The 16305-nt window shown below is 37.9% G+C and overlaps 1 protein-coding gene across 1 annotated transcript in view; it reads right to left on the minus strand.

The window, feature by feature from the left end:
- The window catches only part of rngtt (RNA guanylyltransferase and 5'-phosphatase), a 947965-nt gene that overhangs the window by 724408 nt on the left and 207252 nt on the right, over positions 1-16305 (minus strand). Inside the window, 1 exon segment of the mRNA XM_028797536.2 lies at positions 10561-10696. Within this exon segment, the coding sequence (XP_028653369.1) occupies positions 10561-10696 (136 nt within the window).

Consider the following 16305-nt stretch of genomic DNA (forward strand, 5'->3'; position numbering starts at 1 on the left):
GAAGTGAAATGTAAAATAGAAAGTTCCATGAAGGTCAAGGAAGACATTAAGCTTAATGATTAGCAAGTGCCTCAATGCTTGAGTGCCAGTCCTGTGGCTGTGAGAATTGGTGTCTCTTCACCACAAACAAAAAAGGCAGGAAGAGAGAGAATCAGAGACGAAAATGGTGTGCTCGGATCCAAGACAAATGAACAGGGATACCCAATCCCCCCCAAACACGTCTCCCCCCGCACTTCTCTTCAAAAATCTTTACACATTCATTTGCATATACAGACTTTGAATGGGGCTCTCGGATCATTTAAGAAGACTCTAAAACATAGTACACATAGTTATTTTCTTCCACTTTAAGCACTAGAGAAAACAAAACCAAAAGTAAAAACATTCAGTTCATTACATGAGTCGGCTATAAACATGCAACCTGTAAGCTTCACTGCTGTAATAAGTTAAAAGTAAAACATGATGTATTACAGCTTTATTATCTGCCTTATTATATTGCAAAAATAAATAAATAAAAACAAAGCTTGCATGTGCAATTAATAAAAAACACAAAAAGGAATACTTAACTGAATCGAGTAAACCAGACATAATGTTAAATTTGAGAATATATTATTTTCATTAGAAGAAGTTTAAGTGATTCACTTGTACTACATTTAGGATATAACTGAAAAGGGTAAAAAGAGAGATTAATTTATACAATTTGTTGTTCCTGCTTTTTTTTTTTAACTGCTAAGTTTCATCTAGCAAAGGAGCTATTCCTATAGCTTGCAGTTCGTGTACTTACTACGTATACAGTGGCATGCAAAAGCTTGGGCACCCTTGCTTAAAAAGTCTGACACTGTTAATAGGTAAATGAGTAGAAGATGAACTGATCATCAAAACGCATATTGTTAAAGATGACACATTTCTTTTCAGCATGTTATACAAGATTAGTGTATTGTTTTTGTTTTATACAATTGTACAGTGAAAAAATCGGGAGTGGTCTCCCCTAGATTTTCTTGTTTACTCAGATATGGAGATGGATATTTGAGGAGTAAACCATAAGACAGTGATTGTATTTTTATATTATTTACATTAAGGAACCATCAACAACAAATCAAGTCATATTAATAATATATTGAACAATTATTATAAATGTAAAGTTAAATAAATAGGATTCTTCAGCTGCATGAATAAAAGGTAAAGTACCACTTCTGGTTAAAAGAAATTGTCCAAAAGTTGATAGAAATCTGCATTTAGTACCTAATACTTGTATGCAAAATTTGGTTTTCCTAAATGAAAACGTACTGAAGTCATCATGTTTATATACACACAGACAGAGAGACATAATTCTAAAAAAAAATGGCATTTTCATCATCAAAATCTCGAAATGGAATTTTTGAAGGATTCCAATACTTTACCTATACTTCGAATACAACAAAATCAGGGAGGTCTAAAACATCAACATTCATCAAAATCTAGACATCAAATCTATGGATGATTACAATGCTTTCCCAATACTTTTTATACGAGAAAATAAAAAAAAAAAGCACCATGCAAAAGTTTGGGCACCACAAGATATTTGAGTCTCAGATACCTTTAACCAAGGTCCCGACCTTAATCAGCTGTTAAGTATATGGCTTGTTCACAGTCATCATTAGGAAACCCCCAAGTGATGCAAATTGCAAAGCTGTATAAATTCTCTGACTCCTCAAACCTTGTTCCCACAATCAGCAGCCACGGGCTCTTCTAAACCTCTTCTAAGCCTAGCACTCTGAAAAATAAAATAACTGACAATCACAAAGCAGGACAAGGTTACAAGAATAAAAATGCCAAGAGTTTTCAGGTAGCTGTTTCCTCAGTTCATAAAGGTAAGAAATTTTGCCATGGCCCTCTCAGTACCCCCAACCTAAACATCACTGAAAATCTTTGATTATATCTCAAAAGAGCAGTGCATGCAAGATGGCCAAAGAATCATACAGAATTAGAAGCCTTTTGCAAGGACAAAAACGGGGAAAATACCCTAAAGTAAGAACTGAAAGACTCTTAGCTGGCTACAAAAAGTGTTTACAAGCTGTGATACTTGCCAAAGGGGGTGTTACTAAATACTGACCATGTCAGCATGTATCCGACTTCCACCACATCCCAAAGGTACTCTATTAGACTGAGCCCTGGGGCTTCATGTATAAACAGTGCGTACGCACAAAAATTTTATGTACGAACATTTCCATGCTCAAATCGCGATGTATAAAACCTAAACTTGGAGTAAAGCCACGCACATTTCCATGGTAGCTCCAACCCTGGCGTACGCAAGTTCTCCACTTGGTTTTGCAGACTGGCGGCACCCAGCGTCAAAGCAGTGCTACTGTTTCTGTGTGGTTACCCTTTCTTTTTTAGATCCATATCCCTGACGCAGCTTTATCATATACAGTGGAACCTCTAGATACGAGTTTAATTCGTTCCAGCACTGAGCTTGTATAGCGAATTTCTCGTATCTAGAACAAACTTCCCCATTGAAAATAATGGAAATCCAGTTAATCCGTTCCGCACCCCAAATATATTAACATAAAAATCTATTTTCCTAACAAATAACACTGATAAATTATATATACTGTAGTCTACCTTTAATAAATAACACTGGTAAATAATATAACTGATTATTAAAAGAGTCAAAACAGGTGTCCAAAGTGCAGTAGAGCATTCAATAAATCTTTAAATAAATAATCCTTAAAACAGTTGTGAAGTGGAGGTTTAAAATACACAAGAATAACAATCCTTTAACACAAGGTTAAAACGTCAAAAGGATGCAGTCTTTAAAAAACAGATGACAATCCCCGGTGCTTCTTCTCTGTTAGCGTCTCACCTGCGGGCTCTGCAACAGGCGAGACACTCTTAATGCAGCTGACCTTCTCTACACCGTCCTGCTTCAGCTGTTTGGCTCGCCTGTTCAGCTCACTGTTCAGCTACATGCGAACCTGCACTCGCTCGCTCTCCCGCACCGACTTCTTCCTCCTCCTCCTCCTCATGCTGCTGCTGCTGCTGCTGCCTGCCTGTCTGCAACCTCCGTTCTCTCTCCTCTCTTTTCTTTCACTTCTTCTTCCCCTTAACCGGCTCACGCTTCTCTATATATGCGGGAGGGACATGGCAGCTGCAGCCCATCAGCCACAGGAACAATCATGGATGTGGGCAGTTTCCCACCTGTGCACTTAAGTGAGAAACGCAGACACCGCAGATCGCGGCTCACAACTGCTACCACGCCCCCTCGCTAAGCCGCGAGCTATACCCACAGCCTGGCTCGTGGCTCGTTACGCGAGCCAATGCTCGTATTTAGATCTGAATTTTTCACTCATACTTTCCTCGTATTTTGAATTTCTCGTATACAGAGGTGATCGTATCTCGAGGTTCCACTGTACACTGAAACTAAATGCATATTGTTTATTAGTTTAATGCATCTGACTGTAATTAACCTGTACCAATATAATGGTCCATGGAAGAGCCAAAGTATTCCAAATACCATAGCTGCTTTAGCGTTGTTACTCTCACTGCACCTTCTTTTTCTTCATTCAGCTGCTCCCGTTAGGGGTTGCCACAGCGGATCATCTTTTTCCAAATTACTCTCACTGCACCACTCGGAGTATTTATATCACTATATCTGAGTGGGGAATCACAGGTCTACAGCAGAGAATTATCGGTATACAGCATCAAGCACACGATGCCTCAGCCATGCTGCCTATTTGAACTGCTCTCACACGGCAAACACTTCAAAGCCTTTCCTGTATGGACCTCACGGTTCAGAAACAGTTTCATTCCAAGAACTAAAAATGCACTCAATCAGTCCATCAAGTGCTCCTTGTAGAACTGTTTGTACTTGTACAATTATCTCACTGTAAACTTGAGACAGTTATAATATTGCACAACCTGAGCCACTTTATAAAGCGCGTATTTACATATGATGACAATATCATTTTTAAGATGAAATTCAGCAAAATATGTTTATTATATGATACAGATAAAAGTTTAACTTCATTTAAACAATCTATATTGTTAATAATTAAAACAAGTGAGGACATGGTATCGCTGCGCTAGCAAGGATCTGGCGCTCCGTTCACGGATTTTGTCCTGCCTCGCGCTTTATTCTTGATGGGTCTGGTGCGACACTGAATATATAGAATAATTAAACACGTACTACGAAGATATTTCAATGTTCCTTAAAAGTATTGAAGAATCGGCGTTCTAAGCTTACAGATGGCTTAACGTCTATTACAGAGCTGATTGTGTGGTGATTGGGTATTTAGAGAAAGAAAAGTAAGGACAGGAATTGGGGGCTAGTGCGTTTGAAAGAGACAGTACTGCTGCAGTAAATTATTTCATTGAAGGTCGTGCATGGTGCAATAAGCATCTTGCGTGAGACATGAACAATCACTGCGCCACCGTGTTCCCATGTTTAATAACATGCTTTAACTCCGATCATCATGAAAATTATATCACATATACATCTCAGTATTTTAATTATTCAGAGAGCTGTAATATTACAAATGTAATGGATTCTGTGTCCTGTTGGAGGAAGAGAAAGCCCGGAAGCACGTAGTGATTCACACAGAGAGCACATAGAAGATCAAATACAGAACAAAGCATTTAACGTGTTACTTTAGTTACGATGGGATTTGAGAAACTAGTAAATTAAACAATTTTAAGATGAAGTTTATGATGTTCTACTTTAATGACAAAATAAACCACGTGATTAAAGTGGAAATTTCAAGATTAAAGTTGACATTTCGTGCTTTTTCCCACTTTGTGCCTTTTTTTTTTCTCTGTACCCTAACACGCTTTCATATGACACTCAGACGGTGGGCTACGGACTCGCCTTTTCACGGTGACTTTGATATCTGACAACTTCTTTTTTATTTCAGGCACTGTGTGACTTAGTGAACTTGAGCTTCGAGTTATTCTGGCATGCTATGTCACTCAATCAACTTCCTTTTGTTGATCATATCACTGTTTAAACCAACAAATAGTAAGTTTTTCCTTGCCTCCACTTGGTATTCGCTGAAATTCTTCTATTTTCCCCCGTGCATTTGCCATTGTCTTTTCACAGAAGGCTGAGCTTAAGGGCTATTTATATTGATTTGCATATTCAAAGAGGCGTAATTCTGGGAGGAGTTGGGGCAGGACAGCAGGCACATGCACGTGCGTTACTTTTCAAGCTGACCGGGATTTATGTAGCAGAAGAACATAGAAGTTGGCGTACACACAGATTTATGCATCTGGATTTTTTTGTGTGTAAGCACATTTCCGCTTTTGTTCGTACGCCATGTTATAGTGTGAATTCTACACACGCCGTTATACATGAGGCCCCTGGTGACTGTGGAGGCCATTTGAGTACAGTGAACTCATTATCATGCACAAGAAACCAGTTTGAGATGATTTCAGCTTTGTGACATGACGCATTATTCCGTTGGAAGTAGCCATCAAAAAATAGGCACACTGCAGTAATAAAGGGATATGCATGGTCAACAACAATACTCAGGTAGGCTGTGGCATTTAAACCATGCTCAATTAGTACTAAGGGGCCCAAAGTGTGCCAAGAAAATATCCCCACACCATTACACCACCACCACCACCACCAGCCTGAACTATTGTAACAAGGCAAGATGGATCTATGCTTTCATGTTGTTGACACCAAATTCTGACCCTACCATCCAAATGTCGCAGTAGAAATCGAGACTCATCAGACCAGGCAACGTTTTTTCAATCTTCTACTGTCCAATTTTTGTGAGGCCATGCAAATTGTAGCCTCAGCTGCCTGTTCTTAGCAGAAAGGAATGGCACCCAGTGCTTTAAGGTTTGACGTGTCGTGCATTCAGAGATGCTCTTCTGCATACCTCAGTTGTAACGAGTGGGTATTTCCCTTACTATTTCCTTTCTATCAGCTCAAACCAGTCAGACTGTTCTACTTTGACCTCTGGCATTAAGGTATTTTTGCCCAGAGAACTGCTGCTCAGTAGATATTTTCATTATTTCGGACCATTCTTTGTAAACCACAGAGATGGATTGTGCATGAAAATTCCAGTAGATCAGCAGTTTCTGAAATACTCAGACCAGCACATCTGGCACCAACAACCATGCCACGTTCCAAGTCACTTAAATCACCTTTCTCTGATGCTCAGTTTGAACTTCAGCAAGTCATCTGGGCAGTGTCTAAATGCCAAAATGCACTGAGGTGCTGAAATGTGAAAACAAAAAAACGTATTCTGTAAAAACATGAAGGATGTTCGTGTTAAGAAATGCCGGCTTTACACATCGAAATCAGGATATTTAAAAATCTGACTGAAAAACTAGAACATAGGTACAACATGTCCAACTAAGTGAATTTTGGCAGAACAGTTATTCACTGTCTATATAGTTATGTGAAGTTGAAAGTTGCTGGCACACAGCAGCTGACACCTCACATGAAAGTGGGTTGGGACTGCAGTTTTACACACACACACACACACACACACACACACACACACACACACACACACACACAATTAATTTAGTGAGTCATATCCTTGGACATGTATTGCAAATTACAACCTTGTTTCGTAAATGCCCTACTGCATCCACTGGCATGTTTTATGTGTTGCATTTACCCCATTTTTTGACATCCATTGCACATCCAACCTACCTAGAACGGGTTTCTCTCTGAATTACCATTCCCAAGATTTCGTCCTTTTTTTTTCCCCTACTAGGTTCTTGGAAGTCTTTTCTTGTCTCTATATATAGTCAAAACTGGGGGGCCTGTCAAAATAGTGCTTGTTAAAGCCCATTGAGGCACTCCTTGGGCTGTACAAGAAAAATAATTGTTTCAAATCAAACTCTACTGGGACCACCAAAGTACATTTTTTATCATCATATTCGATCTTTTTTCAAGGTGTACTTAAATAAGACTGAAATAAGACTGGAAGACTTTAAGACTCGAGTCTTAAAGGCAACTGCATATATATTATTGCAAAACTGGGGTGATCTCTTTTGGAGTTTTATGCACGCAAATGGCAAGTCGTAGAGCACACAGGTTACACATAAGTCATGCTTGGATGTCAAATTGAAGAGTGTGTTGAGATCCCATTTAAAAAAACCATGCAAGTTGCAATTGGATGTCAGATCTGGGGCATGGGGGTTGATTACCCTTGGAGATTCCCACAAGTTGGAGGACATAGATCATCCAAATAGTTAACTTATTAAAGACAATGGCTATATCTATTAGAATTGACAAAAACCTTCCCCTTAAGGACTGCGTGATGATAATGACCACCTCACCTATAAGGTAGATTTAGCTCTATTTATATTAGTTGTATAGGGTCATTACTGTCATGTGTACAGAGTCCAGTGAAATTCTGATTTGCATGTGCTAATCAACATGCAATACATATTATGCTACTAGTGCAAATATTTAATATTAATACTGTTGTTTTCAGCAGATTTCCATGAAGATGGGCAGGGATGAAAGCATGATTGGCGGGAACCTGTCATACAGGTAAATTGAGTTCTACATTTCACACACTCCAGGATTATCTATGATGCATCTTATAAGCAAATAAAGGTTGAAGAATACAGCTGGAGACTCATAGAGTATAGGATAAATAAAAGACCTTGCAGAAGATAAATGGTCTTTAGTGGATTGTTGGGAGAGACCACATTTGACATTGAGAGATGATCAGGAGTAGTGGTGACTTTTCAGTTGATGTCTGCTATTTTATTAGGCATTTCCCATGGTGATAATAGATGGACCGTGCTCAGGACCAACAAGAGGGCTAAGATTCCCCGGGCCCATTACGAACCCCAATATATTTTTGTTTATTTTAATAAACCCCATGGGGGGCCCCAAACCAACTCCAGACCCCCCCCCCCCCCCCCAGACACACTTTCACCTCACTGACTGACACAAAACCCCACAGGGGAGGTCTTTACCTGCTCCTAAATCCACTGGGGACCCCTGCCCCATGGTTTACACCTGCCACTAAACCACACAGGGGAAAACTGCTCTTCACCTTCTGTTTTTTCATTTCCCTGACTCAATCATTGGTTCTCGATGCCCCTGCAGCTGCTACTTCTCTGAGTATGAACTTTAATTGTTAAATAAACACACCCATTCTTGGGTTTAACTGTCATTTGGTATGTGCCTTTCCATTAGTGCTGGGAGGTATCCCAGTTCATACCGAAAACAGTTTATTTTTGTTATGATATGGATTTTTCTTATACCGCAACACTGGTTTAAATAGCCTAAACAACGTTCGGAATGTGGCGCATCGAGAAACTGTTTAAGGGGGGACCTTTTTCACTGCTACACCGCTAAACACGCATGCAATGGAGTACATGCGTTAGTGGAGGTATTGAGCAGTGAAAATGGACAGAGAACATTCTGAAACTGAAGCTGTAGCAGACGATAAAGTTGAACATGATGACACAGAACTTTTGCCGAAAAAAGGAGCCGTGTCTGTTGTCTGGTTTTAAAAGGTCGGATGTGGACCAAACAACTATTTACTGCAAATGCAGTCGAGCTAAAATTGTCGCCAGAGGCAGTAACACATGCAATTTGCTGCACCACCTTAGCCGCAAACATGCTTTGGAGTACCATGAATGCATGGAACTAAGATTGGCACCCTCCACATCCTCAGGTAAAACTGAAAAAGCAACAGGACACTCAAGTCAGATGTCACTTGTAGACGTTTTTGCTAGAGGTACTGCTAACGACAAAAAAAGCAAGCGGTGGATCGAGATAACCAACGCCATTACAATCCATACAGATAACGTGTCAGTGGACAGAGATTGTTAACATTAACAGAAAGTGTAGTTGGTTTACAAAAAATAGTTACTATTTATTCCTTTTCTAAGACATATTCAGTGCAATACAACTTTTGACAAGAACCTCTGGATATTTTACTAAGTCTAAATGCCTCTTTGGATGGTTAAAAATATGTTGTCAAAATTTTAGTTTAAGTTGTTTGCAAAATTTGTTCAGTAAAAAGGTTCTATATGTTGACTGCAACTGTAATGCAATGTGATTCCTTCTCTTCATTAGTGCCACCCCCTTGAAAACTATCACTTTATGGGGCCATGCAAACCTGTATTAATACTTGTGTGCACATTAAAATGTTTTTTTGTACAATGTGCAATTCTCATGACAGTGGAATAGGTTATTCTTAGCCCGTCTACTGCAGTAATTGCAGTGGAAAATGTGGTTAACATCCACTCATGCATGGGGAAAAAAATACCGTTGAATACCTTGAAACTGGTATAATTTCGAAAGATTCCATGATATAGAATTTTGGTCATACCGCCCAGCACTACTTTTCATCTTAGTGTTCATTGTAATATTTAAGATTATTTTAATTTTAATTCAAAAGAAAGGTTTTACAAAAACATGTGCATATTAAGTTATATTTAATAACTCTGCATATTACTTTCAATTTATATTTGATTAAAGAATGCCTCATGATAAGAAATATTAAATATACAGATTTCTTTTATGAAGACTTCATATCTTGGGAATATTGTATCATAAAACCTGAAGCACAGTATATAAAATGTATCATGGGATAGAAGTATTTGCCTCATGCCTAATAATAACTGTCAAATAAATTGGAACTGACACAAACCCAGGGCCACTTTGCTGTTAAGAGCATGAGAACCACAACTGCTGCTACCTGTGCCCTGACTTTTGCTGAAACACAGCACATATTAACACCGAAGAGATATGCCAAAATGGCAAGTGTCACCCAGATCAAAATCAATCTAAATGATGACCAACCTTTAAAAGTCTACTCTAATATTAGAATTTCTGTGCTAACTCTAATAAAGTAAAATACCCTGATCACTTTAAATTAATCCTCACATTTCCAGAAGAAATTGAATCACAAGATGTGTAACATACCACCTTCCAAAATTAGTGAATGGAAAAAAATCTAAATTTTTCCGGCAATTTTTAGAGTTCATAAATATCCATTTTCTATTAAAATTCGTTGCAGGTTTAAAGTAGCTGATCACCTTTTTGCTGCATTTTTCCTTGTGGTACAGTGACAGTTATATATTGTATAACCCTTGATATAACAAAAATCTCTTATGCAATACTACTTGTAATTGCTCTCACTTTTTGACCTATAAGAAGCTTTTAATGTTTATTATTCTAATATATGCAAGCAGAAAGAAATTACTAATTTAATATTGTGCTTTTATGCATCTCAAACCATTTTTCATAAACTCATTATACATCCCATTCATTTATGATACTTTGTCTGGTTGTCATTTTGTATTTAAAAACACTACTGCAGATCAAACAGAAAGATGTCATGTTGTTGTATAAAGAATATAAACATATTCAGATACAAACTGTGTAATTTAGTGATCTTGATTATTCAGAATCTAGATTTCAGAATTCTTGCCAGTAGTGTACTTTATGAATTTTGCTCCAGAGGAAATACTATCAAGATATAAAAACAATATTTTTAAAAGCAATTTGCCTTCACAATATCATTCACTGTATGCCTAATAATTTATATGAAACTAAACTTTGCTAAGAGACATACATAGACAATGTACACTTACCCCATCTAATAACGTGTTTACCAAGTGAATTTTAGGATCCTTCCGGTAGGGGAATTCCAAATTTGCAATATGAAATACAGAATTATCTCTGTCAATCATATGAACTTCATTTTTACCATCTATCAACATCATATACCTATAAGAAAAAAATATTTTGTCACAGCTTTAAAATTTACTTAAGTAAAATTTGGCTCAATAGCTTTAGAAACCTGGTCATAAAGAAAACACATATTCATTATATGTTGAGTCTTACCATATACAATATATTTTTATTTAATTACATTTAACTACAAAAAAGAATGTTATATATTGTAGAAGCTTATGTTTAAAATTTTTATACCTGCACATTTGTAGGACCTGTACAATACACATCTACTGACATATGTACATAACAAAATAAGTAGCTTATAGGGGGAAAATCTATTATAAATGTACTTAACTTCAATAAAGCAAAACTGTGATGGTCTATCTTGGCCACAGCGGAACCATCAATAGTTATTAAGATGAACCGAGCAATGAGGACACAAACAAGCAAGAGATGATATAAAAGTGCACATAGTATTTTTATTTACAAACGGTCAAGGTTTCAAAAACCCCAAAATGCAAATAGTGCCGTGCTTCTCGATAAGTCAATAACACTTCCATATAAACCAGTGCATCCATGTGGATAAAATAAATAATAAATAAATTCCATAGAATCCAACAGTGAAATTGTACGGGCTTCAAGTTTATTCTGTCTCCTGTCAGCCTAGAATGCCTTTTCTCATCCATCTCCTCAAGCTCACCCTTTCACATCTTGCAGCCAGGCAGTTACACTGACAGCTGTCATCCCACACTCCTGGCTCTCACTTGGACTACCTCCACTGGCATTGGCTGGGACACTCTGAGCCACCCTTGCAGTTCCATTCCCCTTGCATCCTTACAGAGCCAACTAGCACTTTGCTGGTACACACCCCTTTTTCTTTTCCTATCTGATCCCAGTTCTCTGCTCAGTCTCTTTTATTAACTGATAGGGGTGCAGGTGCTTTACACACCCCGGAATGCTAATGAGGAAACTGGCGAGACCGTGCATGTCTACATATGAATACAGGCATGCTAATTCCACATCAGCAGCCCCAAGTTCTCCACATGCATAGCAATACATTCACATATGCCTTTCCAAGCATGAATGTACCAGTTTAAATAAGATTCATACTGCTACGGACCTGTCTCATCACTTGAAGATGTATCAGATAAAAACAGATAAACTGATGGGTTATTCTTAATACTTCACTGTGTATTATCGTACAATGTTAAGAATATTATCTTAATTGAAATTAGATATTTCAAATATGACAGTTTCTGGAGTCTGTTGTTGCAAATGGTTAAGTTTATTTATTTATTTATTTACTTTTCTTATCCAATCCCAATCTAATTATTTGGTTTCTTTGCTGCTGGATGAGGCTCCACCTCATCATTTTTCTGAACAGGATAAACAGATTACAGAATGTGGATTGAAGAATGGATTTATTTGTAATTAATACATAGTACACTGGGCCTACAAAAGAAGGTAAGCTTATAAGAATACATTGAATAGAACTGATTTCAAAAACTAATACCTATGCAGCAATACATTGTAAACAGTCAGTTTCACATTAGACATATTTCCCTACCAGTAAATTATGGGAATATATTACACACAAGAGGAACATCCCACAGTAAATCCCCAGAAGGTAAAATGTACCATGATGAAAACTTCTTTTCAAGAAATGGGAGCTCAGGAAATGTAATGCATAGGGTCACTAATACAAGACAGAATAAGGTAAGGTTTGAGTAGAAATTTGTAATGAAGCACCAGGATGTAAGGGGACACTTGACCATGAAGCAGCCAAGAATAACCCACCCCCTTTGTTTGTGGAGAATATGAGGCCAATACTGGCAAGAGGTGGTAATCTGCGAAACAGATTGCAGCACATAGTCACTAGCTAGGAAGGCAGGGGCCATGTAGGCTGTTCAAGTGCAGGTTCACAAGGCAAGATGAGGCAGAAAGCCATTACTCTTTTCCCACAATGACAGTAAACAGCATACAGTCCTGACTTAGAAAAGAGCAACACCGGGAACTGAATCTTATGAAAAGTTAATATTCAGTGGACATATGAGTGAGTTCTACCCTTATGACCCTGTAACAAAATTTGGGAAGTCACTAACAAATAGAATAATCTAATCTATATGGTATTTTAGCATTTAAGTTTAAATTTTACATAGGTGTATGTATGAATACAGTAATGGTGTCTAACATCAACATTAGGAATAAGGCTGACTCAACACTTTACAACAAACCTGATGTAATAAAATGATTAATCGCACACCAAATGATAAAAGTTGGTCTGAAATAAGCAATGGTACCTAGCAGACAAACGGTCTGGGAGATTTCCATTAAGCTCATCACACAATTCTTAGACATTATCCCACCTTTGATTCAAACCCACTACAGAGATTGCATGAAGGCAGTAGGGACTACCTGTGGAAGGTCACAATCTATCATTACACTTTCAATAGAGTTGGTTTTCAAAGCGTAATGTTTAGATGCAATTTTCAGCAACAGAAAATGATACCCTATAATCAGGTCCAGCAGCTGTAATTGTACATAGCACACTGAAGACTTAGTGCAGCATGCAATTAGGTTACATCTGTAAATGACAGGATAATTTTGAATGCTTCAAAGTAGGCCACTCTAGATTTTAAAAGAGCAGCATAAACATCAGCATCAGTGAATAGCAAAATGTTTTACTGTCTAGTGCTTCTCTAATTTCCATTAGTCGCTAACATATAGGTTAATTAATCTAATCAGCACTTTAGGTACCGGCATGTTAGCAAGCCTAATTATCTTTTATTTTCCAAATATTATTAAAATTATGGTACTATACAACTCTAAGTGCAGTTTGCACTTTCCAGCAAAACACAAGTATTAAGCTATTTTAAGGTTACGATAATGGATCTTTAAGTAGCAAGACTTTTTTGTCCCTAACAGCTACAAAGAATTCTGAAACAAACAGAAAGGGCAACTTATGAAATCATAAAACAACAAAATCCAAACACATATTACTCACAACAGTAGGGATTTTAAACAAACAGTCCAGCCATAAGCCAATGGAATTTTTGAAAAAAAGAAGCCAATTTCATTAGCAGGGTAGCTTTCAAGATAAAGTGTATCTCTTAGCTTTACTGAGCCGTAAATCAATGGATATGCAGAAGCAGCTGACAACTTCTATTACTTTTGCTCCCCGTAGCGTGTGTCAGGATTTATCCTGTGTATTTGGCTTTATTATCTACCATCTCATTAGGGATCGCCTCCGTGCGATAGGGAACCTGTGCACCTGCTACTTTGTGACTGCTTAGTGTGTCAAAACGAATGAGAGATATATATAAAAAAAAAAAAAAAAGACTATTCACAAGATGCAACCAGATTCCAAAGTGAATATATTAGAAAAATCAGACATTAATATGTGCATTTGTGACTGGAATACAGAAATTATTGCAAATGCATAAGTAGTTAAAACATATTTCATTTTGATCACTTAATCGTTTTTTGCTTAATTTCATCTGTCAGAAGATAGCTTATTAACATGCTAAGAGAAAATAGTTAAAGAGAATCTTTAAAGTATAACATAAAAATATATTTTGTTGGAGGCATACAGGATGGACAGGCACCCCGGCCAGGAGACCAGAAGATCCTTTTCCCGGACAGGAGGCCCCCGTGCGAACATAAAAGCATCCCGGCCAAGACAAGGAAAGAGGTCCAACCTGGATTAGACAGCCCTAACGGGTGGACAGACATCCCAACCATAATAAAATAGTTTCTTACCCAGTCTGGAAGCCCCGAATAAATGGACAGGTGTCCCAACCAGACATGGACGTCATTCCTTCTCTAGCCACGACAAAAGAAGAGAACAGGGAAGGACTGTCCCTGGGGGATGTTTAATCCCTCCAGGTACTATATTGCAGCAACCCTTCGTATTGGCGCCTGTTCAGGAACCAACAGGTTGCAACTGTTCGACTGACAACCATCTCCCTGCCATTTTGGAATGCAGGGCAGGTGCTGCGATCTATTGGCAACAAAAAGAATTTTAAGTGAAATCTCTATGTGCAGGGAAGGTGCTGTGAATTCTCTATGTAATAAACTTAATAAGTTATAGCATAATGAAAACTGCATAAAACAGACTACATGGGCGAACTAGTGTGGTTGAGCGCAGCAGAAGAATACACAGTAACGCAGAGTATAAGTGAGGGAGTTGGCAAACTAGTCTGGTTTGTGCGCGGAGGAAGTGTTCCATTTGTGTTGCTTTGTTTGGGCCTTATCATGGCTCCTAAACAAAGGTCAGAGTCTTCAGATGGCAGTGCTTCAAAGAAGAGGAAAGCCATCACGATGGAAGTGAAATTAGACACTGTAAAGAGATCAGAAGGAATAAAGGTAAGGAATTTTTTTTTACACTCATTTTTTGTCATTTTTTCTGTTACTGCTGTATAGCATATTTATGTCCTTTTCCTTCTTCTGTGGCTTAGTTGTGTTTTTATGTTCTAGATTATGATTTTGCAAATGTTTTAGGATAGGTAAGTGACTTAGGGTAGGGTGTGTTTCGACACACCAAAATTCAGGTAACATCACTATTGTAGGAACGGAACTGTGTCATAACCCGAGGACCCCCTGTATATATATATATATATATATACACAGTGCATCCGGAAAGTATTCACAACGCATCACTTTTTCCACATTTTGTTATGTTACAGCCTTATTCCAAAATGGATTAAATTCATTTTTTTCCTCAGAATTCTACACACAACACCCCATAATGACAACGTGAAAAAAGTTTACTTGAGGTTTTTGCAAATTCATTAAAAACAAAAAAATTGAGGGGGAAAGAGGAAAGGGGACACCCGGAAGATTGTCGGGAGGCACCTGGAGCACATCCGGGTGATTATAAAAGGGGCCGCCTACCTCCGTTCGGGGGCTTCAGAGAGGAGTGGAGGCAGCCAGAGACAAAGACGAGGCATTGGATAAAGAGGCCTGGACTTTGGGGGAGTTTGGAGTTGTGCTGCACTGTAAATATTGAGTATGTACAATAAACGTGTGTGGGTGTTTGAACCAGCGGTGACCACCTGTCTGTGTCCAGGCTGCTGTCCACAATATACATACATACATATGCACATATATACATACATACATATACACACACACACACACACATTATATATATATATATATATATATATATATATATATATATATATATATATATATATATATACACACACACATACATATACACAGTGCATCCGGAAAGAATTCACAGCGCATTGCTTTTTCCACATTTTGTTATGTTACAGCCTTATTCCAAAATGGATTAAATTCATTTTTTTCCTCAGAATTCTACACACAACACCCCATAATGGCAACGTGAAAAAAGATTACTTGAGGTTTTTGCAAATTTATTAGAAATAAAAAAATTGAGAAAGCACATGTACATAAATATTCACAACCTTTACCATGAAGCACAAGATTGAGCTCAGGTGCATCCTGTTTCCGATCATCCTTGAGATGTTTCTGCTTAATTGGAGTCCACCTGTGGTAAATTCAGTTGAATGGACATGATTTGGAAAGGCACACACCTGTCTATATAAGGTCCCAGAGTTGACAGTTCATGTCAGAACACAAACCAAGTATGAAGTCAAAGGAATTGTCTGTAGACCTCCGAGACAGGATTG

Source organism: Erpetoichthys calabaricus, chromosome 3 (assembly GCF_900747795.2).
Source record: "Erpetoichthys calabaricus chromosome 3, fErpCal1.3, whole genome shotgun sequence".
Taxonomy (NCBI): Eukaryota; Metazoa; Chordata; class Cladistia; order Polypteriformes; family Polypteridae; genus Erpetoichthys; species Erpetoichthys calabaricus.